The following is a 27,262-nucleotide window of genomic DNA, read 5'->3' on the forward strand; positions in this document are numbered from 1 at the left end:
CCGAAGCCTATTCTTGTAGATTTTTTAGAATAGAACCATCTAGGAATCTGCAACTTTACACACGGAACCTCCGAGATTTTTTCGCCCCTGTCCAAGAAGGCTAGTGTTTAGATCTTGCTTACCCTAAGTCCCCTAAGATCAGGGGTGTGGCTGAAAGACTGCAGTAACAATAACAATGAGCCAAGGAGCGGCAGTAGAAAAGCAGCAGAGTGAGCCCAGGCGAGGGGCGGGGAGGTGGAGGGAGGGGGGGGGCAGAGGTGAAGAAGTAGAAGGCATCAGACAGAAAATAGCTTGCTGCTAGCATATCTGCGTTTGTCGCGGCCGAGACACGCGAATCGCAGCCGTGACTTCTGGCATTTTTTGGTCCGCGAATCGCGGCCGAGATTTTTGCATTTATATATATTATATATATACATAATACATTGTCATTTAATTTCAAAAAAGGAAAAGCTACTTCATCACTTACTTAGGCAATTTGATAATTTTGATTTTAAAGTTTCCATGAACAGCTATTTTCATGCGAAGAATATAAATTACATACTATTTAGATCTATTGCTGTTTGTCTTTTATTACATCATGTATTATTGTATTCCCTCTGTTTTGGTGTGTTAATTTTTTTTAAATTGTTGCGACGTGTTGTTTTTCTGTTTTTTAGGAACTAAAACGTAATGTCATTTAATTTGATGTTGTTCCTATGTGTTATATGTTAGATTGTGTCTCCACCAAAACTGAATACGGACACCGACAGGCCCCTTGTGTGTCATTCCATAATTTACATGTAACATCCTGTATGTAGCCTACTGTACTTTTTCCTGAATTACACACCTTTAGGGTTAAAACGGTCAATCTTCGGATAAAGGTAGACACATGCGTACGCCCTTATTTGTTAATTTTTGGGGTTCCTTATGTGCTGTTCTAATTTTGATTTCATTCTGTTGTGTGAAACCTTTATTTATCACGTATTTATGATATTCTGGATGTTAAAAACAGAGCACAAGAAATGTTGGTGCTTTAACTTTAAATGAAGTTATGATCTTATCTTATCAACAATTGCTATACTATACGTCACAGAGAGTTGAAAGCTTGAACTTTAACGGCAACTTTTGCCATTTTTTCAGGCAACTTTTGGACAAAAAAATGGCTATGAACGCAGAGATACTAGTACATAGTTTTTACAGAGCAGGAAACGCGAATAGAGCTATTTTTTAAGAAGGTGAAGGGGAGGGGGTGAATATTTGGGCTATGAATACTATGATGTGTAGCCCAAAATAATTATAAGGTTAGGTTGTTGTTGTTGTTTTTTTGTTGTTGTTGTTTTTTTGTGTGTTTTTTTTTTGGGGGGTATTTGGGCTATATTGTGTAGCCTACAGGTCATCCAACAATAATACCATAGATATATATATATATATTTATGCACTCTCCAACAAAGTGATAAATTTGGCGACAAAACACTTCTTTACAACGCACAAACAACAATTCCTTTATTGAGCATGGACTCAGAAATTGCAAAACACGTTGAACAATGCATGAAATATGTAATGATCCTCTTACTTTAAATTTAAAATAAAGTTGAGGCAAAAGTTATTCAAATTCAATTAAAAGAAACATAATGAGCGACCCAGTGCTTTGACTTTGAGTACATTACAATAAAATCATGCTTTTTTAACAGTTTGTTCGATTAGAATTAGAGTATCATGTCCATTTCAATAGTAAGAACCTAGAACTAGAAGCAGGATTTTCAAGTCCTATTTATATATATCCATCTGCCATAGGACAGAACCGACAAGGCCACTAAAAAAACAACCCAAAAAACCCCCCATCCTATTCCCAAAACAAGAGGTAAAAGTTACTGACTCAGTGACTGAACAATGTATGTGTCCTTTTGGAAACTGAAACCACAGACACCAACAAGGTAGGTCCAGGATGACGTAAAACTAAAACACACTGCAACAAAGCAGCTGAACTAGCGGAGCTTTCTCAAACACAGCAATAGATAGACTACAGTTTCAGTAAACAGGGTCCGTTTCCAGGATTAGATGACGTACATATGCATTTTAAATCAAAGTCCCTAGGCTATAGTAAAGCAAAACAGACTCGTGTAAAAATCAACAAATAAATACAGAATATTATTCCAAGTTGTGAAAGTAAAGACATTAGATCTATAAACGCAAAATGAAACACAACAAAATTCAAAAGTTCACAGAGCAAAGAAAAATTCAGTGTTACTGTACGTTAAAAGATCTAACAATCATGTAAACTTATTTAGCATTGATACAATGTACCAAACTTCTTTCAAACGGCAGTCAACTGTATAAAGTAAAAGCAAAGACTGAACTATGCAATACCCTCATGACTCCTCCTCCAGAAAATTTTCAATCCTGAGGTAGAGATTTATATATTTATATCATTTGCTGTAGCTCTAACTCCGAGTCCGAGTCAAAGGGTGGAGGAGGACATAATGTACATGATTTTTATGAGTTAGTTGTCAACCAATTTGCAAATTGCAGTCACTCCCTTAAAAGAAAAATCTCAGAAGGAGATATCAATGGGAATACAATGTGGCCCCCCAAAAACAAACAAACAAACAAACAAACTTGTTATTTCGCATAAAATTATAATTTTGACAAAATAAATTTTTTAATCGAAGTACCGGTTCCATGGTCTTTTTTCCCTACATCAACTCAATTATGAGCCACTTCACTGTCACATGTGTCCAATTCCTGTGCAGGGAGAATTTTATTTTAGTTTTAGCATGTTCAGTCATTCTGCACAGATGTTGTATTTTGTATCCCTCTCCTCAACCCAAGCCTGCCTCCTAAACCTGTCCCTGTGGTTTTATGCACTCCGCATAATTTAGCACAATTTGATCATTTTTTGCGTAATTTCTGATTACCTTCCTTTATCATTCTTTGTAAAAATTAACAGAATTGCAAAATTTCAGAATTTTTCTTGCATATAAAACGACTGGGACAGCTTAACAATCTAGATCTACATTGTGTTGATGAGAGCATAAAAAACACCTGTTTCTACTTTCAAGTAAATTCAAGGTAGTGCCAAGAACAGCACTGGCCAGATACATGTAATTGTAACCAATTTTGTTTTTTCTCAAATTAATTGCAGCTAAACAAAAGCCTTGTTTAGGCATGCAGGAGTTTTATTTGTTGTGATTATTGTCCATACATGATACTTTTACTAACAAGGCGATTTAGAGAAGGGATAGCTCTAACTTGAAAAAGAAGATCAAACCAAGCAATCATAAAATGCAAGTAAGCCCAAACATTGAAAGCCATAGTATAACTTTTCCCCCTTTAAACTGTTAGCTACTAATTAGGAGAAGTTAGTGAAAAATGTTATAATGTACTTCTTACAAAGTTTTGTGGTAGACTTTAAGTAGACCAAAAATTCTGGCTCCAAAGAGAAAAACTGGCAACCCCGCCCGTGGGAATAGGCTCAAGTGAGTTAAAATGCTGAACAAGCCCACGTGTGAAAAGCACTTTTGCACTATGAACTTTAATACGTGAAGGTACAGAAATCCAAACTTACTGATGAGCATCCTTAAGCCATACTGGGGATGTCTCTAGTTTCCTAACTCAAATCAGATGTGGTTGAGTTACAATGTAAGAGGAAGAATCCCCAGACCTCTGGCTTTAAGTTTAAGGTGTGCAAAAGTAAGAGATGCCTATGTTCTGGAGAACCATTCACACTCTGAACTGTTATCAGTAATAAAGATTGAGAAGATTAGAATAATTAGATCAATAATATCAATTGTACGGTACATGTACTTTTTTTTTAACACTCAAAATTTTTGTGGAATTTACTTGAAAGATGCAACACAGGCCCACCCAGACACTCTACATCAGGCGGTTCCTGGATAATTTGAGTTACCAGAAGCGACCCTTGGCCTAGAGTCAAGGAGCAGATGTAACACTGAAATTTCCAAACGACCTATGTTCAAATACAGACACACATACACATACATGACATATAAAATGTATATACAGTTCAGTTATTACATATCATTTACAGTATTATCAATAACATGTATGAGACTAAGTTTTCATACTCGCTTTGTTCAGTTACAGACATACAATAAACAGTATAACATGTCATACTATCTAATCAATAACAATCATGTATGAGAAATATTTAATTCTCTTTTATCCCAATGATAAGTCATTGAATGTTTGAAATAAAAATTTTAAAAAGATGAGAGACCATGACCAATAAAAATACACAGTGCAAACACAATACCAGCAAAACAATGCAAGTTGACATTTCAATAATCCCTTAAGAAGGGAATGTGCTTAACAATAGTGGAAACAGCCTTGTTTGTGCCCCCCCCCCCCACCCCTCAATCTCTTCTCTCAAATTTGACTATGGTTAGGATTAGGTGACTGAGTGACTTAAAAAAAATCTGACAAGAAAATTTACATAAAAAATAAAAACCTCTCTTCCAATAAATTTTGCTTTCTGGGCTTAGAGCACTTGAACAGCTTGCATGCGGAATGAAGCTTTTGCTGCCACTGAAGCCAGAAGACAGTTTCACCATTTTTGCTGAGACAGCATAGTCATGTTTTTCTTAGTAGTAGGGTTTTACGGTTACTGTGCTCGCAACTGCATAAGGCCATATGAGCGCCAAGGAGTGGATGTCAAAAGATTAGTCCAATCGGGGAATCAGGCTTACTCTGCTCATCTCTCTAGCCCCAAAAGCACAAAGTCTACTTTGATTATCAAGGCACCCCGGAAATAGCAGTTCACAAGAGAGTGACAAACATACAAAAGAAGTAGAGAAAAAATGACAATCATGTTTGCGAAAGGACAAAACAGGCCTGCCCTAGAAAAATCTGTTTTTAAAAGTGAATTTTAGAACTGCACACAAACTCGAAAACCTTAAAATGCAAACTTAAGTAAGGGGAAAAAAAGTTGGTGGTTTTACACCCACATCAAAATCAAAATATTCTAGATAATTTAGGACACAGGCTCTGACCCTAACTCAGTAACCGGCAGAGCTAACCCGCACTGAGAGTCTGAGAGGGACAAAACATCAGAAGAAAGAGTGAAAGAGAGAGATACTCAATAAAAATTCCCCCCACTTGGGAATTGAATTCAAGGCTCCCATGTGTGACGGCCAAGGGTCTAACTGAACTGCTACACCACAGACGCCAGTTCAAATAATAATAGAATTTTTTTTTTACATTTCTCAACAGCAGGAAGAAAATACCTCAATCTAAACTTTATGATTACTTTGTAAGAACAAAACCTCCTCAATATGATTTATCGGTATGCAGCTTCTTTTAGCAAGTACTTGGTGTCCTTCCTTGGAAATCAATCTGGCAGCTGGGATCGATATTGCGGGAATACATAGGAATTCTCTTGCAAGATCACTCAGATGGGGCATAACTGTCCGATTCTCTTTCCACCACTTAAAAGGTGCAATTTCATCTCTCCTCAGCAGCATGCTTTCTTCATAACGTCTCATTTCAATTGCAGCTCCCGTGGTTGCAGGTGATGAAGCTTCTATTATATCATTCACCTTGGAGTCAAACTTATTCCACAGAGACCTTCTTTTTCGAGGAGGAGGGGATTTTTCTGGTCCGCGTTCTGCAGCAGCTGATGTCTGTTCACTCATAAACTTATTACTGAGCTTCGCCGTGAGGCCACTCTCTATGACCTTTGCTTTGCCCGAGTCTGCAAAAGGCACGTACTTGAAGCGTGGATCCAGAACCGTTGAAGCCCCACACTGGAAGTTCTCTTCAATGAAAGGGAACAAGAGGATGAGTTGATGCTGGAGTTCAGAGGTCAAATCAAAGGCTTGATCGGGCATCTCAGACAAGTAATCCTGCAGTTGTCTTACCACGGGTATCATCATGGACAGAGGTGTATACGTCTCACTGCACATCTCCTCCCAAGCCAGTTCAAAAGCCTCAAGCGTATCCACAGTTGTGCTTATGACATTAAGCTCCCCCGGGGTGATACATATGTTTGACTCTGACTGGAAGCCCTGCAGTGCTGCACAGACAGACTCATGCCTCTTTAGATAACTACGAAACATTGAAAGAGTGGAGGGCCAGTAACGTTCATCATGCACAGTTAATCTTTCTTGGGACTCGCCATTCTGCGTGTCATACAACACGTTCGCAAGCTCTGTGCTGCTTTCAAAATAATTCACAATGTCTCTCACTCGGTTGGCCACTGCAGTCACCATTTCTGATGATTTCAAGGCTGTGTGAATAGCAAAATTTAAAGCCTGTCCAAAACAAAGACCATGCTCCAAATTCAGACTCTGCACTGCAGTGACCAAGTTCGGTGTTTGATCAGTAATGACACTATTTATTTTGCTGTCAATTCCCCACTGCTCAAATTCTGTTTTCAGACAGTGTGCAATTTCTTCAACCCCTGCTTCATTACTCACGCATGGAGAACTCAACACCATTGACTTCAATTCCCATAATGGGGTCAGGAAATGAGCGCTTAAAGTCAAGTAAAAAAATGTATTACCACTACTAACAGTACCACTAGCCTGTAAGTCTGCATTCACGGGAGTCCACTTATCAACACTAACAGCTACAGTCACAGCCTCTTTAAGTGAAAATTTCACCTCCTGTTTGACACATTCATAGCTTTCTTTCAAGTATGTAGTTGCAAAAGCCTCTGGTTTTGGCAAGGTATACTGTGAGTCTAAAACCTTTACAAACTGCTGAAAGCTTTGGTTCTCAGTCAAAGAAAAAGGTAGCAATTCAGAACATACCATGTTCATAAGAAGTGAGTCCAGTTTTTTTGTCTTGTGTATAGTAATTGGTTTTCTGGTACTTTGAGACTCTACTGCTGGTGCCTCATTATGAGAAGCCCTGCTTGCAAGCAGATTAACTAATGGTGACTTGATCTGAGAAGCCCTACTACCCTTTGAAAGAAGACTGACTAACTTAGGAGCAGGATTTACCTCCTCTTCTCTCTCAGTTTTCATTACACAAAGTCCCCCACCACTATCCTCCCTTTCTTCAGAGATTCCTAAGGTGCTGAACTCCGTTGGGTGGTTTACTTTTAAATGCTTACAAATGGCCGATGTTGACTGGCCAGCATTCCAAAGGAATGTGATACCACACAAAGAACAAGTAACAGTAGTTCCATCTGCATTTTTAGTCATTACATTCCACAATTGAGGGTGTTCTGTTGTCCCACTGTCGGAACCGTTGCTTACTACGACAACACAGTTTCCGACTTGATGTGTTCGTTTTGATAGATTTCTTTTTCCTTTAAATGTGATTCCTGATGCCACAAATTCTTTTGGATGTTGCTGTCTGAGATGTTTTATCATAGAAGAGGTTGTACCTCCGGTACGTTTGAATCTTGCACCACAGACTCTGCATACCGCTTCTCCAGGCGAACCTGCAATTCTTGACATATACTTCCATACTCTGGAGGTTAGCGTCATGATGGCAGTCGCAGACTTAATTGTGCAGCATACAAAGTTCTTTTTGTAAGGAGATCTAAACACAATGCTCAGGGGAGTCCAAAGAGGTGAACATCGAACATCAGGGACAAGCCAAAAGTCAAAACCTGAAAATAACAAATAACAGAGAATAAACTAGAAGAATAGACTCTGTACAGATGTAGTCTGCTTAAACAGAAATCTGAAGGGCTGCCAGATTTTCTTTGGTTTAGAGAGGTTGCTCGAATATAAAGAATTCTTAAAATCTGGCATTTTATTTTTTCTTTCGGTTTTCTTTTGTTTTTCATTTTCTTCATTCGGTTTAAGCAGAGATACTCTGGACACATGATAAAAAATTGGATAATGAGTCATTTAAAAAAAAAAACGTTTTCATTTTTTGGCCCTTTTTTGTGTTACATACACACAAAAAGGGATGGTTAGAAATAAGACTGAAATCTCAGCCTTTTCCTTTGAAAATAATAATGACAGTAATTTTAATTTTGTATTCCACAAAGGCTCAATGGCAAGCTCTCTATGCACTTTGCTTTCTACATTATTACACCAGCAACATCTAACAGCACTTAGAGACAATCTCAACTTCCTGGGAAGCATACACAGAATAGAGAGAAGATCCTCAATTGAATGACTTTTCTCTCACTTCAATGACAGAGCAGACAGTTGATTTTGGAATTATAAAATTGGTTTCAAATTTGGCTATATTTATCTAGCCTTTTGTGGCCAGGAGCCTTAGGCAACGGTATTTCTGTTTAAATGGCCATACTATCCGTGCGAGTACTCGCTAGCTTTGAGCGAGACTATACTTTGCTTTGTTTCTTCTCGCTTCCCGTTCGGCCTGTCAATGTGATTTATTATCTGCGGGTGGTGTGTCTTGTGCCGCTTCCTCACTCACTTCCTGACTATTGTTCAATCTAACATCCCCATTTAACTATTTTCTACAACCAGCTTTAACTTCAAGATCTGAAGTTCCATTTCAATTGACATCACAAATATAATCAAATTGACATTATCTTAAGTGTGCAAGAAAAACCTCTTCTTTGAAAGAAAAAAAAGATCACCAAGACTTTTTAAACAGAGACAAGAGGAAAGCCTTTGAAGCATTCTATAACCAGAACGAATGTTTTCTTCACCGTCTTCTAAATCATGTGTTAAGTGGTGGTATTCTATTTGTGCATTAATGGGATGCACTGAATAATTTCTATTGAGACTTGAAACAAATTTACTCCGCAAGACAGTGAGGAGACCTTTGAAGCAATTCAAACACAAGAAACTGTCTGTAAGTAGCCATCTTGCTCATTTTGAGACAGCAACACCACCCTGCTCCCTCATTTCAGTGTTTGTAGATTTCATCTCCTGGCTTTCTAGACGTCTCTACGTACTCCGCTTGAGTCCCGAAAATTACTAACCCCATCTCTAGAATCGTGTTTCTGACCCATGGGCTAGTCAACACACCAGTTTATACCTCAGCTGTTAATTAATATTGGCCTACGTCTATGGGTGAGTTTGACTGCGTCAATGTTTGCAAATTGAGGAAGGGAAGCAGTGAATATATCTGATTATGAAGACGCTTCGCCCTCGATAAAATACCCATCTATATTATATTTATTGTTAATTAGAAATTGAGATATTTTTGTGAATGAGGGAGGTGGGCTTGCCTGGTGACTTAAAATTAGAGACAAAATGGCTGCCAAAGTTCGGTGACTTCCAAAACTGGTGTGTCCTATGAAACTGAAAACTTATAATATTTTCTCTGCCTTCGATCATCGTTTTTCCGTAAAATAAACACAGGAATGTGTTTTAGATGGACTATAAACATGTTTAAACTGTGAACTGAAAACAAAAAAATACTGATAAAAATTACCCAGCACATGAAAAAATTTTGGTTTCTTCCATTTCATTACCTTGACGAGAGACTGATTTCACGACAGTGCAACAGACACACCAGATTTTTAAATTTTATCATCCTCATCCAAGACACTTTTGGTCGAGGTATGGAGGAGGGAAATTGAGTAATTCTTTTATTTTTAAAAAAAATTTAGAGGCAGGGAGAAAGAAGAAGAAAAGAAGCAGTAGAAAAAAAAAAGAAAGAAAACTAGGCATGATGGTAATGCCTGGAACTGAACCTGAGAGGCAAGCAGCATACATGTACCTCATGCCACATATTTCCCCAGGTATTATTTTACTCATGGACCCATCTAATACTCAGGTGTTCATTTTCATCTGCTTTTTATGAATTTTGACTTTATATCCACTGCAAATTATTAGTTTATGAGACTGCAAATATTACTGAGATGTTTAGATATTTCTATACGAACTATATTACAATAGGACCAATGGCGTATTTGACTGGCTTTTAACAACATGGCAGGTTTCAGGGTGTGCCCGCGCCCCCCCCTAAAAATAATCCGGGGGGGGGGGGGGGGGGGGGTTCAAGGGGGAATGCTCCCCTGAAATTCACCATAATTTGATGTTTTGGCAATTAGGACTGGTATTTTCTTGAAAACAATTGATTTCCAATGGTTTTAGGCAATATGTGTGCTCCGCAGCAAAAATTATGGCAGTTTAGCCCCCCAAAAAGGTCATCTTGCGTTAGAGGGATTCTGCGGGGAAGTGCCAGTACATAATTGTTTTATTTATATAAATGCAAGGTTGGTATTTTTTATTACTTTGCAACTGCATGAAGTTCAGGTTCATAGGGTTGAAATTCAATAGGAGGAAGCAGAACAATAAATTCAATGCTAGATTTTTCGGCCTCTCTATAAATAAATCATCGATGGTCATGGTCAAGGTCATTTTTCTGGTTTTAGGTGTTCAACTGTTTTAAGTAAGCCCAATTTAAAAAGCAACCTTTTTTCAGGAGAGAGATTTTTAAAAACCCAACCAAACAATAACATGCAAGTAAGACCTTTCATTTTTCAAAACAACAAGAAAATGTAGGTCCTACTTTATCTCAAAGGTATTCTATTATTTTCCCTCCCGTCTCATGTACTTAGCTATAGTTATAGGCCTACTACTAGTAGTCAATTTTCTACTAGATCTATATATATATTGATGCGCTGAACCCGAATTTATATCAACTTCATTTTCGTCGCAAATTAATAGTTTAAAAAATATTTGATGGTTTTTAATTGAGCTGCTTAGCCTTGTAACTCCGAACACACACAACCGATCCCGAAGTGGAAAACGCCATAATACGCGCCTTTCTTTCCTCTTTAATTTGATAGGCGGAAGTAATCCATAAATTGAAAAGAACACTATATAAACGAAACAAAACAAATAGGTACCCCCCTCACGGGGCCCGATTTCTCACACAAAACGCGGCGGCCGCAGGTGAACGAAAATCTCGGGCCGCGCGGGCCGATATCCAAGTGCCTAGCTTAATGTAATATCACACTAACCCTAACGCATAATAATTTGCGCCCTTTGGACCAATGTGGGGGGGGGGGGGGGTCTGAAGTTTAAAAAAAAATCTAGGGGGGTTACAGGGCATGCCCCCTGATGTAACCCATAATTTGAAATTTTGCAATTAGAAAGGTTTGAAATTTTCTTGAAAATAATTGATTTGTGACAGTAGTGGCTGTACTGTAGATCTATATGTGTAATCTGCAGCTAACAATACTGCAGTTCGACCCCCTTAGTGAATCTGTGAGCGGTAGTGAGAGAAACAACTGAGAGTAAAAATTTACCATCTCTACTAATCTAGATCTAGATCTATAATCAAGAGAAACCACAGGTCAAGAAACTGCATTCTTTTTCTAACTTTGGGCTCAGCCAAGTCGTCTGGGCTAGATCTGAACAGCTGGCCCCGGGCTTGGGGCTTGGGGCTTGGGCTGGCCCATAATTTACTATGCGCGGAAGCCGCCGGAAGAACTGTGGGGTCGGGGCGGCCCCGGATTTAGGCAAGGTCTTGATCTTGAGGTAGAGGTTAAGATTATTACTGAACACTCGTCAACACAAACGATGACATCATAATATCACCTTTAGAGCTATGCTTGCGTTTAGGGCTGTCAAAGCTCAGGCAGGATTGAAGACCGAAGCGTTGAGCGTTAAGTATTGACTCCGAATCGCTGAGTCGGGCGTCGGTCGGGTCGGGGAGTCGTCAGAACGCCGATGCGATGAGTCAATGAGTATGCGCAGAGTCGGGTTCCGGTTTTCATATCCGGTGAGATTAATCCCGTTCGCAAGTAATTTTTGGGTATCGAGCTCATATCCGAAGTTCACAAATACAATCTCCACAAGAACATTGGCTTGACAAATCTTGTGTTTAAGTTAGGGCCTAGTGCATGTAACATAGGGCTTTAAAATAAAAATGAATTAAAGAATCATGTATCAACCAACCTTGAAATTGAGCCCAATGGGAAATAGAGTGTAGTAGTCAGATCAGCAATTTACAATGATCCCGATTCTTTACCATGCCGATACTTTGACATATTCGGTTCCCTCCTATGTAAATCAATACCTCCTCGATTCTATCTTGTAGGCCTACCTGTTGAAAATTGGTTAGGCCTACTCTGGACAATAAAGCTACTGTAGACCTAGACATCTTTAGCCTAGCCTAGTCGAGGCGTTGTATGGCAGCAATGTTCTTATGAAAGACTGAATTTGAAAACTTGTAGGCCTAAATAAAGATGTGAGGAAGTTGCGAGTTAATTTTAACGAGGCCTAATTTTAATTAACATTTCCAATTGAATTGCGAAAAGAAATTTGAACGAATCTTCATAGGAGGGGAGGCTACTCTGTCTGTCGACGGGTCGCCGGCACAAATAATGTCTGTTCTTAGGAACCGTGGGTGCGCCCTTGCAAGGGCGAGACTTTCAGCTAACCTCTGTTTGAATTCAACTGTCGCTGGCACTTTGAGACATAAATCAAGTACGAAACTGGGTAAAGAGGTAAAACTTTTAGAAATTACGTCTTGCGTACAATGAAAATGTTCGTTCAGGACAGGACGAGCATTACCCGATCTAAGGAAGTGGCTATCCTCACTCGCGGGGTGAGAATAAAAATGGGTAGATTCTAGATCTAGAATCTAGATATATCTAGAATCTAGATCTAGATCTAGATCTAATCTAGATATAGATGTAGATTAGATCTAGATCTAGCGATGTTTCGAGGGCTTGCCGTCTGAAGATCGTAGTTGATATTTCCACTGCATGCTGTCTGAACATCGGAAGTGATACTTATATGGTATGCCATTTGGAGTCTAAAGATCGGAATTGATATCTCGATGGCATAAAGGCTCTGCTTGAAGTGTATCAATGATGCAAGAATTGTGTGTTTTCCAGGCGATGATTCGGGTATCATCCCTAACCGACCCAACCCGACCCGATCCCATCCACAAATGGGCGCCCTACTGTTGGAAAAAAAAACAACAGTCTTCTTTCCATTTTACTTGCACAAAATAAATTGTGAATCTCTCTCATTCTCGTTACAATTTCACAAAACATTTCATCAATGTCCATAATGCACAAAATGATAGCAAAGGATAAACGTTGTTTAACTAAACATACAAATCTTAAATTGTATCTATAATACGTTACTTATGGAAAAGAGATTAGGCTTAATTATACGAAGTGACTATTTCTCCGAACGTTCGGAGAAATAGTGCCGATCTTTATTTCTCCGAACAGTTTTCGGCTTCCGGTCTCATGATTTATTGCGAGAGTTCGGCGCCAACTTTCATTCTGCCTCTGGTCTGGGAAGGAACACGTACCGCATGGCAAGCCCGCCTACAGACAACCTTCAGTAACACCCACCACACACCCACCACCATCATGCACATGTACACACACTAACTAAACATAACTAGTGGGCAACTTTTGAACGTATGACGAGCTGAACTGTGGATGGAGAGACAGTGTGAGTGAAAGAGCGGGTGAAAGGAAGAATGTGCGAGTGTATCCACAGGCGACAGCAACTACAAGACGACGACACTGACCACCCCTGGCCTGGTCCACAGCTCACGAACAAAAGGAATGCAGCTCAGGCGGTGTTTTGCCTATATTATTGTCCATGGTTCGCAGGGAACAAGTGAGATTTTCTTTGTGTGTGCCTGGAGGGATGGGGTGGGGTATGAAAGTCATGCGGACGGGGATGAGCCGCGGGAGAGAACACGGGAATTGAATGAAAGAGTGAAACTGAAAGAGACGAATGACTCATGAGTCCTGGAGTGAATGGATCCTGTGTTTCTATTTTTGTATACTTTGAACTGTTACTGAATAAAGGCTGAAATAAAGCCCGAAAAACAAACAAACACACACACACACTCCTCACTCTCCACTTACTACCACACACAGACACACTCAAACACTCACACATACATATACACACACACACACACACAGGAGCAGATTTTTGGTTCTATATCTATTTCAATTTTCAACAGCTAGTCTAGATGAGATTTTTAGATGGGTGTAAAAACGTGAAAAAGAAAGGTTTCACAACAGAAAGAAATCAAAATTAGAACAGCCCATAAACAACAACAAACATTAATAAATAAGGGCGTGTGTCCACCTGTCCGAAGAAGATTGGCAGTTTTAACCCTAAATGTGCTTAATTTTTTTTAAAGTACAGGATATTACATGTAAATTATGGAATCACACACATTAAGGGGCTTGCCAGTGTCAGTGCAGCAGTGACAAACGCAGATGCCAGTTCTATGTGTCGTTATCAATAACCCTCCGTAGATCTAGATCTAGACAGCACACGAGTGAACACAACACATTACGTTTAAAAGCAGCACCCTTCATAGGCAACACGTCATATCTATAGCGAAAAACTGTTTGGAATTGTAGCATTTCTTTATATAAATATTTACGGCGGACATTTTTTGGACAGATTGAACCATATTGTATACGAACAATCTTTGGTAGGCCCATACTATAATTATAGATCTATATAATATCCGAAATTTGGGGGAAAGGATGGTATTTCAGAGTGTTCGGAGAAATAGTGCCCAGCTTTATTTTCCTGAACGTTCGGAGAAATAGTGCCCAGCTTTATTTTCCCGAACGTTCTGAGAAATAGTGCCCAGCTTTATTTTCCCGAACGTTCGGAGAAATAGTGCCGGCCTTAATTATAAGACAACACGTGCTATTTGCAACGCCGCGTTCTGAATAGCTCCCATGCTATTTGAAACGCCAGTACTAGATCTAGATCTAAATGTAGTAGCCATCGTTTCTACATGATAATATTGTAGTTCTGCCTGAATTGTGGAAGCTTTCTCAGTTTTTTGATAAACCTCCTAGGATTTGACTCCTTTTTTTATGACGTTGTCTTATTCCGATCAATATTGGGTAGATCTAGATCTAGAAAAATCTCGATCTAGATTAGATCTAACAATTGTTTTCCTACATTGTTTGCTCAAAAGTAGACGTCTTGTTCATCTCTCATAAATAATCATAATCATCTGAGTTAGAGTTTGAGCAAGTTTAAGTCGAAAGACGCTTGGATAACAAAAACAAGACGGTGCAACTCGAACTTTAAGTTAGGCCTAGAGAACGTATAAAGCTGTCTACGTTCTCTAAGTCTAATGTTCAGTGCTTCCAAGCGTGGTATCGAATCCCGGTCTCGAAAGAGTTTTTTTTTTTTCCTTCTCCTGAGCCTAAAATGTAAAAAAAAAAAAAAATTAGACTCACAGACCAAGGAAAGCCACTACTGAACTTTAACCAGGCCTAAATTGGTAAAAGGAAAAGTATAGGATATACTAAGGCCTACTTTGTACAGAGATCCTCTTGGGAACATAACTAGAATGTGCATGCTTCATCATTATTTTTTAAAAACTACAAAGCAACAAGATATAATTATGGGAACAATTTGTTGGTCAGTCGAGAAGAGGACAACAACAACAAAAAAAAAAACAAGAAAAAAAAACCAGTCCAGGACCGGGATAGAACCCACGCTAAAAAAATAAAGGTTTGACTTCAAGCGCAGACGCGCTGTCACTTCGGCCATCAGAACTTCTGATAACGATGTGCAGATTAAGCTTGATATTTTACACACGGCGACACGTCGTTTTATTTAGCACTGGGGCTAATCGCAACGCGGCGTTTTATTTAGCATTGGCGCTAATCGCAACACGGCGTTGCAAATAGGCACTTCCTAATTATAAATAGTCCGGATGTTCTGATTGGCTGAATTTATATGCCATGGACTTATCACTTCCGATTTTTCGGCAGCCTGCCGTATAAATATCCACTTCCAATAAAAATACGATTGACCTCGCACCCCGGGTGAGACTTGCCAACATTGTGAAACAAGACCTGTTTTTCCTAATTTCAGAATACCGTCTATCGGTGTGAACAATCAAATTGACAAAAGCAAAGAAAAAAATGACGTTATAGCACAAAAAAGTAAGCTAATTTGATCGTCTACAAAGATGCTGTCAGCTGTTTAGTCTATGGCTATTTGAATTTCACTTTTCGAATCGAGCCAACTACGCAGGTCACCATTTTGTTTAGCCCGAAAGTTTTCGCAAGATGTACTCCTCCTCTCTCTCTCTCTCTCTCTCTCTCTGTCTCTTTCTATTGTCTATCGGTGTGGACGATCAAATTGACCAAAACAAATTTTTTAAAATGATGTTAAAACACAAAAAAAGTAAATTAATTTGGTCATCTACAAAGATGCTACGGCTGCTTCACTTTTCGACTCGAGCCGAACTACTTGGGTCGCCATTTTGTTTTGCCCGGAAGTTCTCACGCTCTTCCTCTCTCTCTCTCTCTCTCTCTCTCTCTCTCTCTCTCTCTCTCTCTCTCTCTCTCTCTCTCTCTCTCTCTCTCTCTCTCTCTCTCTCTCTCTCTCTCTCTCTCTCTCTCTCTCCCTCTCTCTTCTCTCTCACTGCCCACAGACAAAATTGCACGCTTTTAACACAAGAGCGCTGGAACTTTTGTTCATGGCACAGAATTCTACACTTCTGTTATCACAGTTAGAATTCTGTGGTTCATGGTGAACGCTACATTGGTTGGCCTAGGCTACCATAGTAAACGCACACCGGGTGAGAATAGCCAAAAGGCTCGCCTGCCCGGATATTTCTTGATCTAGCCTTATCAACTAATCTAAGCTAAGAGTGTTGTAAAATCAAAACAACTCTGAGTCTGTTCTGTAGCCTACCCACACCCTACTGTCCGTTTATAGTCCTCCCCCCCTATCAACTGACTTGGATAGACTGCTGGTCAAGTCGACATGCGACTAAAAGTAGAACGACGCACCTGCCTGATTGGCTGCTTATTTTAGTGATGTGTTGTCATCGCATTCTGGGATACCCACAGACTATTTTAGAAGACTGTGGAAGATACCAAAGATTCTCTACTGCACTACACACTACACGATCTTTGGAAATACCACATGGAACGACATGTTGGGTCAGTGGCTTCACCTATTATCCGTATTGATGTGTTTTGCATGATAAAATTTCACACTTGCCTACTTCTAGAACTGCCTGCGTTGGTTTGTAACCTACGTTTCATTCAAAACACGCCAAGGATAATCAGGGAACAAGACTTCCATTTTTCTATACAAAATATTTTAAATGAGCTTGATTTTGTATATTAAATGATATTACCTGACAAAAATAAGCTTTAATACTTTTGAATACCATTGTGCAGGTAAAAAGTACAATTTGAGAGCAAAACATTTGGAAATTGACCTATATTACAGTCCGTGTTGGCTTTAAGCACGCCGGCATAAAGCACGTTTCGGACTCAAGCACGCTAAACAGCTCTTACCAATTTTTTGCTATGTTAAATCACACGCCTTTAAGCACGATAACTTCGATTTCGTGCACGCTTCATTTACAAGACAGTCAATACTTTCATGATGACCCATCGAAGTTCGAACATAGTCTGCACCGCAGCAGTGAATGTGTTAAGAGAAACAAAAAGAACGCAAGTGATGGACACACACACTCGCAGAGAGGAAGGCAGAGAGATGCACACAGCCACGCGCGTGGACATAGGATCTAGCTAAGGGCAAAGCTACACAGAGACAAAAAAAATACAAAGAGAGTCGAGGTGACGAGAAAGGGAGGCTGGCTACGATTTCTCCTTTGCCCCTCGCTATCCAATAATCCTGATTATGTATCACGCGCAAGGTGGGATGAATGTGGCACAGCGGGCAGTGGTATGCACAGGCAGTGTGTAAGCCTAGGCCTTGTGTGCTGTATCGTGACTGGTCGTCTAAATTAAGTTTTTCTTTCCCTTTCGACCAAAGGTACTCCACTACTTTGATTCGACCTCAAAACGAAACAAAGAAACAAAAACTACCATGGCGGGTAAAAATGACAGCGCACACTTTTGCACGACCATTACTTACGGACGAAGGGTATGGTCCTGATAACTCAGGAAATTTTCAACTTAAAAATCTCTGGATTATGAACAATGTCTACTTCGCACTCAAGCACGCTTCAGCATTAAGCACGCGTATGCTTTTTATATCCTTGACATTTCTTGAAATTAACGGCTTCCTTGATATAAAGAGTAGGGAGTGAGTGGTTGACGGGTGCTCTGGAGTTGTTTGCTCCTTATTTCCCATCAAACATCTGTCGCCCTTATCTGTCCTCCTCTAATCATCAACATTTATATGACCTTATTGTGTTGCAAGTGCCGTAAAACTCTTACAAAAACTAAACTAAAAAGTATCGAGCAAAAGTATACTCACTGTCAATATCATTGCATGTTTTTTTCAGGCCGGCGAAGGGGACTTTGCTGTGTGCCAGGAGAGGATTTTCTCCGGGATACAGCCCACCGGGATCCCTCATATCGGTAACTATGCCGGAGCTATCAGCAACTGGGTGCGCTTGCAGAAGAAGTTTTCTGGAAACATTTTACTCAGTATTGTGGACTTGCACTCCATCACACTGCCGCAGGATCGGGACCAGTTGTGGTAACCAACTTTCTTCTTGTGCATACCTATCTCAGGGATACAAACAGTTCTTTTCAAATGTGGGCATAAATTTGCCTTGTGGTGTGTGGCATAATGTGGTCTAGTAGTGGTTAGACTGTTGGGCTTAGAAGCGAATGCTCATGGGTTTGAACCCCATCAGGGCCTGACATTGTTGTGTCCATGGGAAAGGCACTGTACATGAAAATTTTTTAGTTTAATTTCTGAAGATCTTAATATGGTGTTTAGTTTCAGCATGAGATATTGCTGCATAATTTTTCCCCTTTCCACTTTTGTGCGAACTGTGCACCAGCAAATACTGGGAACCAACTTTTGTGGTGTAATGGTTTAGCACTTCGCTGCCACTTAGGAGACCCAAGTTCATTTCTGTGGTAGTCCTCTCAGCCTGGGTTGAACCTGACAGGCAGCTGCCTCCTAAATGGTCTTAATTCTGCCAATGGTGTAAAATCACATAAATTTTTTTTTAAGGGAATTTTTTAGATCCTGGGAAGTATACCTGCCACAGACTACTGCTGTTTCAGTTTGGATGTGTGGATAGGAGGCGGGGGTTAAGTCTTTCTTCTCTGGGCCTCTGTCACTCTGTGGTGCATGCTGTGTGTTTCTTTTTCCTTGAAAAAGGCCTAAAAAGAACTCTGCTGTTGTGAAAATTGTTTAAGCTACCGTAGAATAAAATTTGCATGGATGCGTCCTCTTGCTCCTGATATCACAAGCTATTATGAAGGGCCCATAATTTATACTTAGGTCTCAAACATATGTTACAAAAAGTTTACACGGCTGAGTGCTGATTTTCTTTATTTTTCTGACCAAAATTTGAGCTCTTTTATCGTAGTTTGGAGATATTACATGTACGATTGGATCTTTGTCGTATTTTTTCTAGCGCTTGACATTGTAGTAATTCACTATTTTTATTCTTTTATCTCTTTCTTTTTCAGGCAAAATATCCTGGACATGACAGCATGCTTGTTGGCCTGTGGGATAGAGCCAGAAAAGACAATCCTGTTTCAGCAGTCTCTGGTATCAGCAAAACCTTTTTATAATAATAATAAATAGCATTTTACATAGCCCATATCCCTGCTCAACAGCAAGCTGTATGCACTTTACAATCTGTATTATTACTCCAGAAGGTTCTTGAACTCTCAGAAACTTTTTAGGCTTTCGGGGAAGCATACAGTGAAAGCAGTTGATTAAGCACTCAGAAACTAATTAACTGACAAGATCTTTAAATGTCTATAACTGGGTATCCATTCTCACGTGGCTGAAGTGAGGAAAAATCATGTAAAGTGCCTTTTACAAGGACACAACATCAGGCCCCTGATGGGGTTTGAACCCACAACTTTTCAGTTGTTAGCCTCTTTTCTCCCTGTTCCAGTTCATGTGATGCCCAGTGAATATTGATAAGGCTATAGTTATGTGTGTGTTCTGTTACACACTGTGCTGTAGTTATGTGTGTGTTCTGTTACACACTTAGAGGCAGTATAGAAACGCAGTCGCTTGGAGATTTTAATTTCTTGCCGGTGGTTGGAGTGTGGCACTGTTAGCTCCAATCTTTTACTTTTCCCCAACTTCATCCGTCTGTTTGTTTTGATTTTACCCAGCCTTCAAAGACTTACTGTGCCGATGAACTTTAAAAAAAAAAAAATCTAAAATGGGTTTCTCTCTCCATTACACACTGTGCTGTAGTTGTGTGTTTGGTCCCCTGCACACAGCACTGTAGTTATGTGTGTGTTCCACTGCACATGTAGCTGTAGTTGTGTGTGTTCCACATCGCAGTGGATGGGTTGTTGGCAGGTGCTCTGGTGTGATATGCCCTTTCTTTCTTATAAAACATCTATTGTTTTCATCTTTCTTCATTCTTTTCTTTGTGTGTTCGTTACCCTTTAGTAACACCTCTAATCTTTGGCACTTATGTGACCTAATTGTGTTGCAAGTGCTGTAAAATTCTTACTAAAATTAAGCCCCCCCCCCCCCCCCCCAACTAGGGCAGTGCTACTGACTGTAGCTGTCTTTAGTCCATTCCCAAAGGGGAGACATTTCATGTTCCAGGGTTGTCTGCTCTGCTCTCACCCACTCTTTTCAACATTTTCTTGGAGAGAGTAGTCAGTATTGGGGGCAGAACAATAACTAACTACGTTTTACAGACGACATAGACGGCCTTGCAGAACAAGAGCAAGAATTAGCTTGAAAAGACCTCCACAGCCTACAGCATGGAAATCAGCCCTGAGAAGACCAAACTGGTGTCTAACAGCAACAGGAACATCACAGTGGACATCCAGGTCAACAACAAGATGCTTGAGACCGTACGCAGTCAATTTCCTGGGTGCAGTAGTGACAGACGAAGGAACAAAACAAGAAATAATTTCCAGAATAGCGCAAACTTCAGCAGCAATGACCAAGTTGAAAACCATCTTTAAGGACAGAAATATCACATACAAAGATAACATCACAAATGATGAAGTCAAACAACGGATCAAAAATGAAATTGGACCATATGCTGACTTTCTCACTCTGGTCAAGAAAAGCAAACTGTATTGGTATGGACACATCACCCGTTCATCCGGCCTTGCCAAGATGATCCTGCAAGGCAGCGTCCAGGGAAAAAGGAGCAGAGGCAGACTGAAAAAGAGTTGGGAGGAAAACATCAAGGAATGGACAGGCATGGAACTCAATGACATGCTCAGAAAAGATGAAGACCAGAAGGAGTGAAGGAAACTGGTGGCCAAATCTTCAAAAGCGTCGCGACCGACATCCGGTCTACGGGATAGGTGAAGGTGGTGGGATGCACCGTAGAATTGTAAATGGGCTAATTTATCAATGTCATGCTCATACTGTGCCGGAACAACATAGGGGGAACTGCTGCTTTTTCTTTCCTTATCCTTACTATGGTCATTTGGCCTCTACTTCTTTTGTATGTTTGTCACTCTCTTGTGAACTGCTATTTTCAGGGTCCCTTGATGGTGGAAGCAGACTTTGTGCTGTTGAAGCTAGAGAGGTGAGCATAGTAAGCCTGATTCCCCATTTGGACTTCTCTGTTGACATTCACCCCTTGGCGCTCATATGACCTTATGGAGTTGCAAGCGCAGTATAACCTTACTAAAACTAAAACAAAACGAAACCCTAAAACTGCACACTGACCTTCTGTAGTTGTTCGGTTCCACAGGTCCCACTACACTCTGAGCTGGCCTGGATCCTGGGGTGTCTGTGCTCTGTGCCGCGGCTGCAGAGACTCCCGCAGTGGAAGGTACTGTCGCTTTTTTTGTTAATGAGCTACTGGGTTAACCGTTCATCATTGCTAAAGAAAAGATCATTTTCCTTGTCAGCGGGTGGTTTGCTTCTTCTTTCCTATGAAATGTCTATCGTCCTTATCTCCCCTTCTTCTTTTTTATGTTTGTTACTCTCATGTAACACCTGTAATCTTCTGGCGCTCATATGACCTTATGCAGTTGCGAGCGCCGTAAAACTTCTACTAAAACAAAAACTTTTCCTTGTCATTTTATAGTTGTTTAGCTTGCTATTGTGAGATTTTTTTTTTTAATTTACAATGAAGACGGGGGCCCTTCATGTTAGCAAAATTTGATTGAGCGTGTTTTAATAATGAGCTGTACAATGACATGTGAAAATAACTTTCTTATATTGTAAAGAAAAAATCATATTCTATTTTTGTACAAAAATGTTTTGACCACCCGATGCTACAGAAACAACGTACAAACAATCGGACAGTTGAAACTTGGTATTAAACAGGAGGTCAAAAGAATCGTCCCAGAAATTTTTTGATGGCTTATTGGAGACTGTATGAAGCTTACAATTTGAATCCACCGTCTTCAATGGCAATTAAAAAAATTTACATAGATTTGTTTGTCAATTCACAAATAGTGACTATTTAAAATAAAACATTATTATTGTTTTTTGGGTTTGTTTGGGGGGGGGGGGTTTAGACTTTTTTTTTTTTCGTTTTTACGGAACTCGCAACTGCATAAGGTCATATGAGCTAGCAGGGTTTTTTTTTTAAGAAGTAAAATTTTGTTTTACTCTAGTTTAGTTGAAATTTTTTTAACTGACATTTTTCGAAAATATCACTTTGTTTTCTTCATACTGACAGATATGAGATCCCCCATGTTGAATTTAGTTTGTTCGAAGTTTATTTTTTTTTAATCAATCCAAAGATGACTGAGTTATAAATTGATCTTTAAATGGGTCTTTTTTTTATATATCCGGTAAGATAGTTACTTTCAAAGTTTGGCAAGTTTTTGTTTTTATCCATTTTTAACCTGAAGTTCAACATGACTATATTTTCATGAGAACCAAAGAGCTTGTCCCAATATACTGTGGTGAATTGCCCTTCCCTGCCATGCTCAGTATCCATGAGTAATGAGATTCTAGTTTCAAAAATAACTTCAGATGCCTCTATGCATTTCTGAAGTGGCTCCTGTCCAGTTTTCCTTCATATTTGATGTTTGTGTTCCAGGGCAATGTCAAGCTTGTTGTCAACTAAGTTTAATTTAGTATTGGTAAGACTAAGAGTTTTACAGCACTTGCAACACAAATATTTCATATAAGTGCCCAAGATTAAAGATGTTACTAGAGAATATCATACAAAGAAAAAGAGGAGAGATAAGGACGGTAGATGTTTTATAGGAAAGAAGGAGAAAACCACATCAGAGCACCTGCCAACCACTCACATTTTCAGCTCAATGTTTTAAGTCTAAAAGGTTGGCACATCTACTGGCTAGATGCTGCATTATTGTTTTATATTTATTTTCCTCGTGTGTCATAAATAATATTCACATGATTTTAGTGCAACTGTGTTTTCATCATTTATGAAATATTCTTTCTTTTTGTAAACAATTTGGTGGGTAAAGCAAACTTGAAGCTTGAAATCTATCTTTTGCATTTTGAAACTGCTAACGTTTACATATTTTCCAAACTAAACTGGCTGCAAAAAAAGCAGGGAATAGGCTTATGATTTGTAAGAGTGAGTTACAACTGTTTCTGTTCTCTCTCAGGAGAAGAAGTCTTCAGTGAAGGAACCCAGTGTTGGCCTACTGACCTATCCCATCCTGCAAGCGGCAGACATCTTGTTGTACAAGTAGGTGTGTCTGTTTGGAGCACCATGAAGGAGCTATTGCGATGCGGCCTTGCCAACAATACAAAAGAGCCAAAAACCATGACAGTTGAGATGTATTGTTACCAGCATTTTCTGCATGGTTGACTCAAACTTGCTTACGCAATAGGGGTCTGACAGACCTGGACGGTGGTTTAGTTTAAGGATCAGGGTTTCAGTTTTATCACAATTTTTCAATATATATAATTCGGATTCCAAGCCTTTAGGCTTATAAAGTTTGGAGTTAGCTCCTCTAAATCTGGTATTACAGGTATCGATTCTAGCAGTATTTATTTTTGTTGGCTCTGCCGTGGCAGTCATGGGTGAAAGAACTGAGATCAAAGCAAGAGCTCCTCCATGGTTGGGCCTGTCTGTCTTGCTGTGGGGCAAAAGACATTTTTAGTGTCTTGTGTCGTGGAATGTGCTTTATGGTTGTTGTTTTTTCTTACATGATTTACTCAGTATCAAATGTTTAATTGTTAGTGTCTTCGTGCCCACCATCAACACAATTTAGATCGTAAAGTTTAAGAAAGCAGGTTTCACTGTTGTCTGGATGGCCAGCTCATGCTGAGAGAGCTATAAGGTCCTAGCTGGAAGACCGAGATACTTGATAAATTCTCTCCACATTTGAATCAAATTCAGGTCTCCTGAGTGCGACGGGGAAGCGCCAAACTGCTGCATCATAAACACTGGTCTACTGTCTCTCTACTTCAAATCGTGTAAATGTAGGCCTACTGTCTATTGCTTCAGTTCTACTGTATTTCCAATTCAAATTGTGTAAATGTTCTGTCTATTCCTTCAGGTCTACTATATATCTTATCCAGATTGTGTGAATGTACTGTCTATTCCTTCGAGTCTACTGTGTCTTTAATTCAAATTGTGTAAATGCGCTGCCTATTCTTTCAGGTCTACCGTGTCTGTCTAATTCAAGTTGTGTAAATGTCCTGTCTATTCCGTCAGGTCTACTTTGTCTCTTATTAAATTTGTGTTAGTGTTCTGTCTATTCCTTCGAGTCTAGTTTGTCTCTTATTAAAATTGTGTTAGTGTTCTGTCTATCCTTCGGGTCTAGTTTGTGTCTTATTAAAATTGTGTTAGTGTTCTGTCTATTCCTTCAGGTCTACTATGTGTCTTACACGGATTGTGTTAGTGTTCTGTCTACTCCTTCAGGTCTACTATGTGTCTTATACAGATTGTGTAAATGTACTGTCTATTCCTTTAAGTTTACTGTGTCTCTAATTCAAATTGTATGTGCAGCCTATTCCTTCAAGTCTACCGTGTCTCTCTAATTCCAATTGTGTAAATGTCCTGTCTATTCCTTCAGGTCTACTTTGGTTCCTGTCGGAGAGGACCAGACACAACACATCGAGCTGACGCGGGACTTGGCCAGAGCTTTCAATCGCCTACATGGGACTGTTTTTCCTGAGTGCAAGATGCTATCAGGTAACGTAACTCGGGTGTGAGTGTGTATATCATCGGCCAGCTGTTCGGATATAATGTGCCCAAAATTGTTATTCTAAAAAAAATTGTGTGGCATTATGGTGAAACCAGGCGCTCGTCAAAATCATGAAATTGAAGAAACCCTCATTTTTCCTTCCTGTTGTACAATTTATGTATGGTTTGGGGGGGGGGGGGGGGGGGGGGGGGGGCTCAACATCTTTTCTGTCCGTTTGAAAACACGTTTGTGTGTATTTTACTGAAAAACATTGATAAAAGGCACAAAATATGCAAATTTGCAGTTTCCCAGGACACTCAAGATATTTGGAAGTCGCCAAACTTTGGCGATATTTTTTTGCTAATTTTACTTCTGGTATAAGACTACCCTTACTTCATTCAATAGCAAATATCTTAAACTTTTGTTTTATTTAAATGTCCTTAAAAATTTTTATTATTGCAGTGTTTTATTCTGTGGTGTTGGTTGCAAGTGAAAGATTTTGTTTCTAAATGTTGAAAAAAAGCAAGAAATGCTACAAAATTAGGTACAATTTTTAGAGGAATGAAACAGATTTCTATCTCCTTTAACAGTGTTGCTTTCTGGGCTTAGAACAGTTGAACGGCTTGCTGATAATATGAGTTGAGTGTGAGTAAAATAGCGTCGTACATTTTTGTGATATTTTTCCAACGTCATCAATGATTCTCATAATTGTTTCTTATTAAATTTGTATAATTTTCTCAGGGGAAGTACCAAAGATTCGCAGCTTGCGGAATCCCACCAGCAAAATGAGCAAGTCGGAGGCTAATTCAAAAAGCAGAATCGACTTGCTGGACAGTCCGGAAGTGATTCTGGAAAAATGCCGGAAGGCCGTGACAGACTTTACCTCAGAGATTTCCTATGACCCTGAGGGTCGGCCGGGCGTCTCAAACTTGATCGAGATCCACATGGCAATGGCTGACCTGACGGAGGATGAGATTGTGGAAGAATCGTTCTTGCTGGCAGAGGATACAGGGATGTACAAAATGAGACTTGCGGGCATCATCGCCGAGTCACTCGCTCCTGTCAGGGAACGGGTGATTGCCTACCGGAAAGATCCGGACTTCTTGACGGATGTGCTGAAGGAAGGAGCCGCAAAAGCTTCCCTTATTGCGGAGGAAACAATGGAGGACGTGCGCAGACTGGTGGGGTTCAGATGACCCTTGCTTCACACTTAGCCATTAGTCGTTGTCAGATTGTCATCTTTGCTTGAATGTGCTGCTAGATCAGTTGGTATCATGCTAGACTGTGGAATGAATGATCATGGTTCTAACCCCTCCTACTGGGTGCTCTTAACTTGGGTTGTTTTTGGGACTTCTCAAAACTCCACCCATTTGGCTCTGTCCAATCAGAGATGGACATTAAATTCAGAGGTCCCGCCTCGTAAATAACCGTAAAGTATAGAATGGGGAGTAAAACTATACAATTTTGCACATTTTTTTTTTTTCACCCTTGTTTTTTGTACAGGTTTATTTTGTGAGAGAATAAAGATTTGATGCTTTATTTGCTTCTTCGTTGTACTGATTTAGTAGGGGCTGTTGAAGGGTGCTCCTTGTGGGTCTGTTCTCTCTACTATTCATCTGTTCATTCTTCGTCAAACTACAAAAACCATTTGTCACAACTCAAGAAAAGACAACACTGACATGCTGTGGGATTTCACACAATTTATTGTAGATTTGAAATGAAACATCAACAGTAGCATCAGATTGTCAACAAGCTGTTCAAATGTTGTAAGCCCAGAAAGCAAAATTTTTCAGGAGAGATAAAAAAATTGTTTCATTCTATATTGTAATTACACTATCTATCTTTTCTTACTTTTTTCAACTTTCAGGATTTGATTTGGACAAAGTGTTTCTCGAGCATATGCAGCTGATACCATAAATTAAGAGACTGCAATAAAAAGAAAAATTCAAAATTCTGGGCTTACTATCTGAATAGCTGGCCAACGATGTGCGCTATAATACGACTTTGAAGTGCAGCAAACTTGTAACTGGTGTGTTGGTGGTTGTAACCCCTGTGTCTTTGTGACAAATAGCATACAGTACGGTCAAAACTAAGATGGTCACACCTTCTTGAGGAAAAAAGTAGCCATCTTAAGCAGGTGATCATCTTATACAGTGTCATAAAATGTTAAAAAATTTGCGAGGGAAGAAATGAGAAGTGGCTGCTTGTACAGGTGATTGTCTTTTATACAGATGGCCGTTAGCTACATGTACCTAGAGCAGGTTCGAATGTGTGTTGTAAATTCTTACAAGTTCAGAACTTGTCTTGTTTGTAGTGCCATCAGGAAAACTAACATCATCATCTCTCTCTCTCTCTCTCTCTCTCTCTCTCTCTCTCTCTCTCTCTCTCTCT

The 27,262-nt window shown here is 39.7% G+C and overlaps 2 protein-coding genes across 6 annotated transcripts; one reads left to right on the top strand and one right to left on the bottom strand.

The window, feature by feature from the left end:
• Positions 1-5,197: 5,197 nt before the first annotated feature.
• LOC101861975 (zinc finger BED domain-containing protein 4) lies at positions 5,198-11,569 on the bottom strand. The gene is made up of 2 exons (XM_005105982.3): positions 11,427-11,569; positions 5,198-7,558 (listed from the first exon to the last, which is right to left on the bottom strand). The coding sequence occupies exon 2, from the start codon at positions 7,431-7,433 to the stop codon at positions 5,229-5,231; it is 2,205 nt and encodes a 734-aa protein (XP_005106039.1). The 5' UTR covers positions 7,434-7,558; positions 11,427-11,569; the 3' UTR covers positions 5,198-5,228.
• Positions 11,570-11,989: 420 nt separating this feature from the next.
• Positions 11,990-26,410, top strand: LOC101862206 (tryptophan--tRNA ligase, mitochondrial). Of its 5 annotated transcripts, none has more exons than XM_005105983.3 (7): positions 11,990-12,337; positions 18,127-18,323; positions 19,274-19,355; positions 21,499-21,579; positions 23,342-23,424; positions 24,761-24,879; positions 25,613-26,410. In XM_005105983.3, exons 1-7 carry the CDS (start codon positions 12,215-12,217, stop codon positions 26,065-26,067), a joined length of 1,140 nt encoding a protein of 379 aa, XP_005106040.1. In that variant the 5' UTR covers positions 11,990-12,214; the 3' UTR covers positions 26,068-26,410. The 5 variants fall into 5 exon arrangements, with proteins under 5 accessions (XP_005106040.1, XP_012942244.1, XP_035827680.1 ...); XM_013086790.2 differs by having other exon boundaries at positions 11,990-12,329; positions 18,127-18,202; XM_035971787.1 differs by having other exon boundaries at positions 11,990-12,317; positions 18,127-18,202.
• The last annotated feature ends 852 nt before the right edge of the window (positions 26,411-27,262 follow it).

Source organism: Aplysia californica, unplaced genomic scaffold, assembly GCF_000002075.1.
Source record: "Aplysia californica isolate F4 #8 unplaced genomic scaffold, AplCal3.0 scaffold00505, whole genome shotgun sequence".
Lineage (NCBI taxonomy): Eukaryota > Metazoa > Mollusca > Gastropoda > Aplysiida > Aplysiidae > Aplysia > Aplysia californica.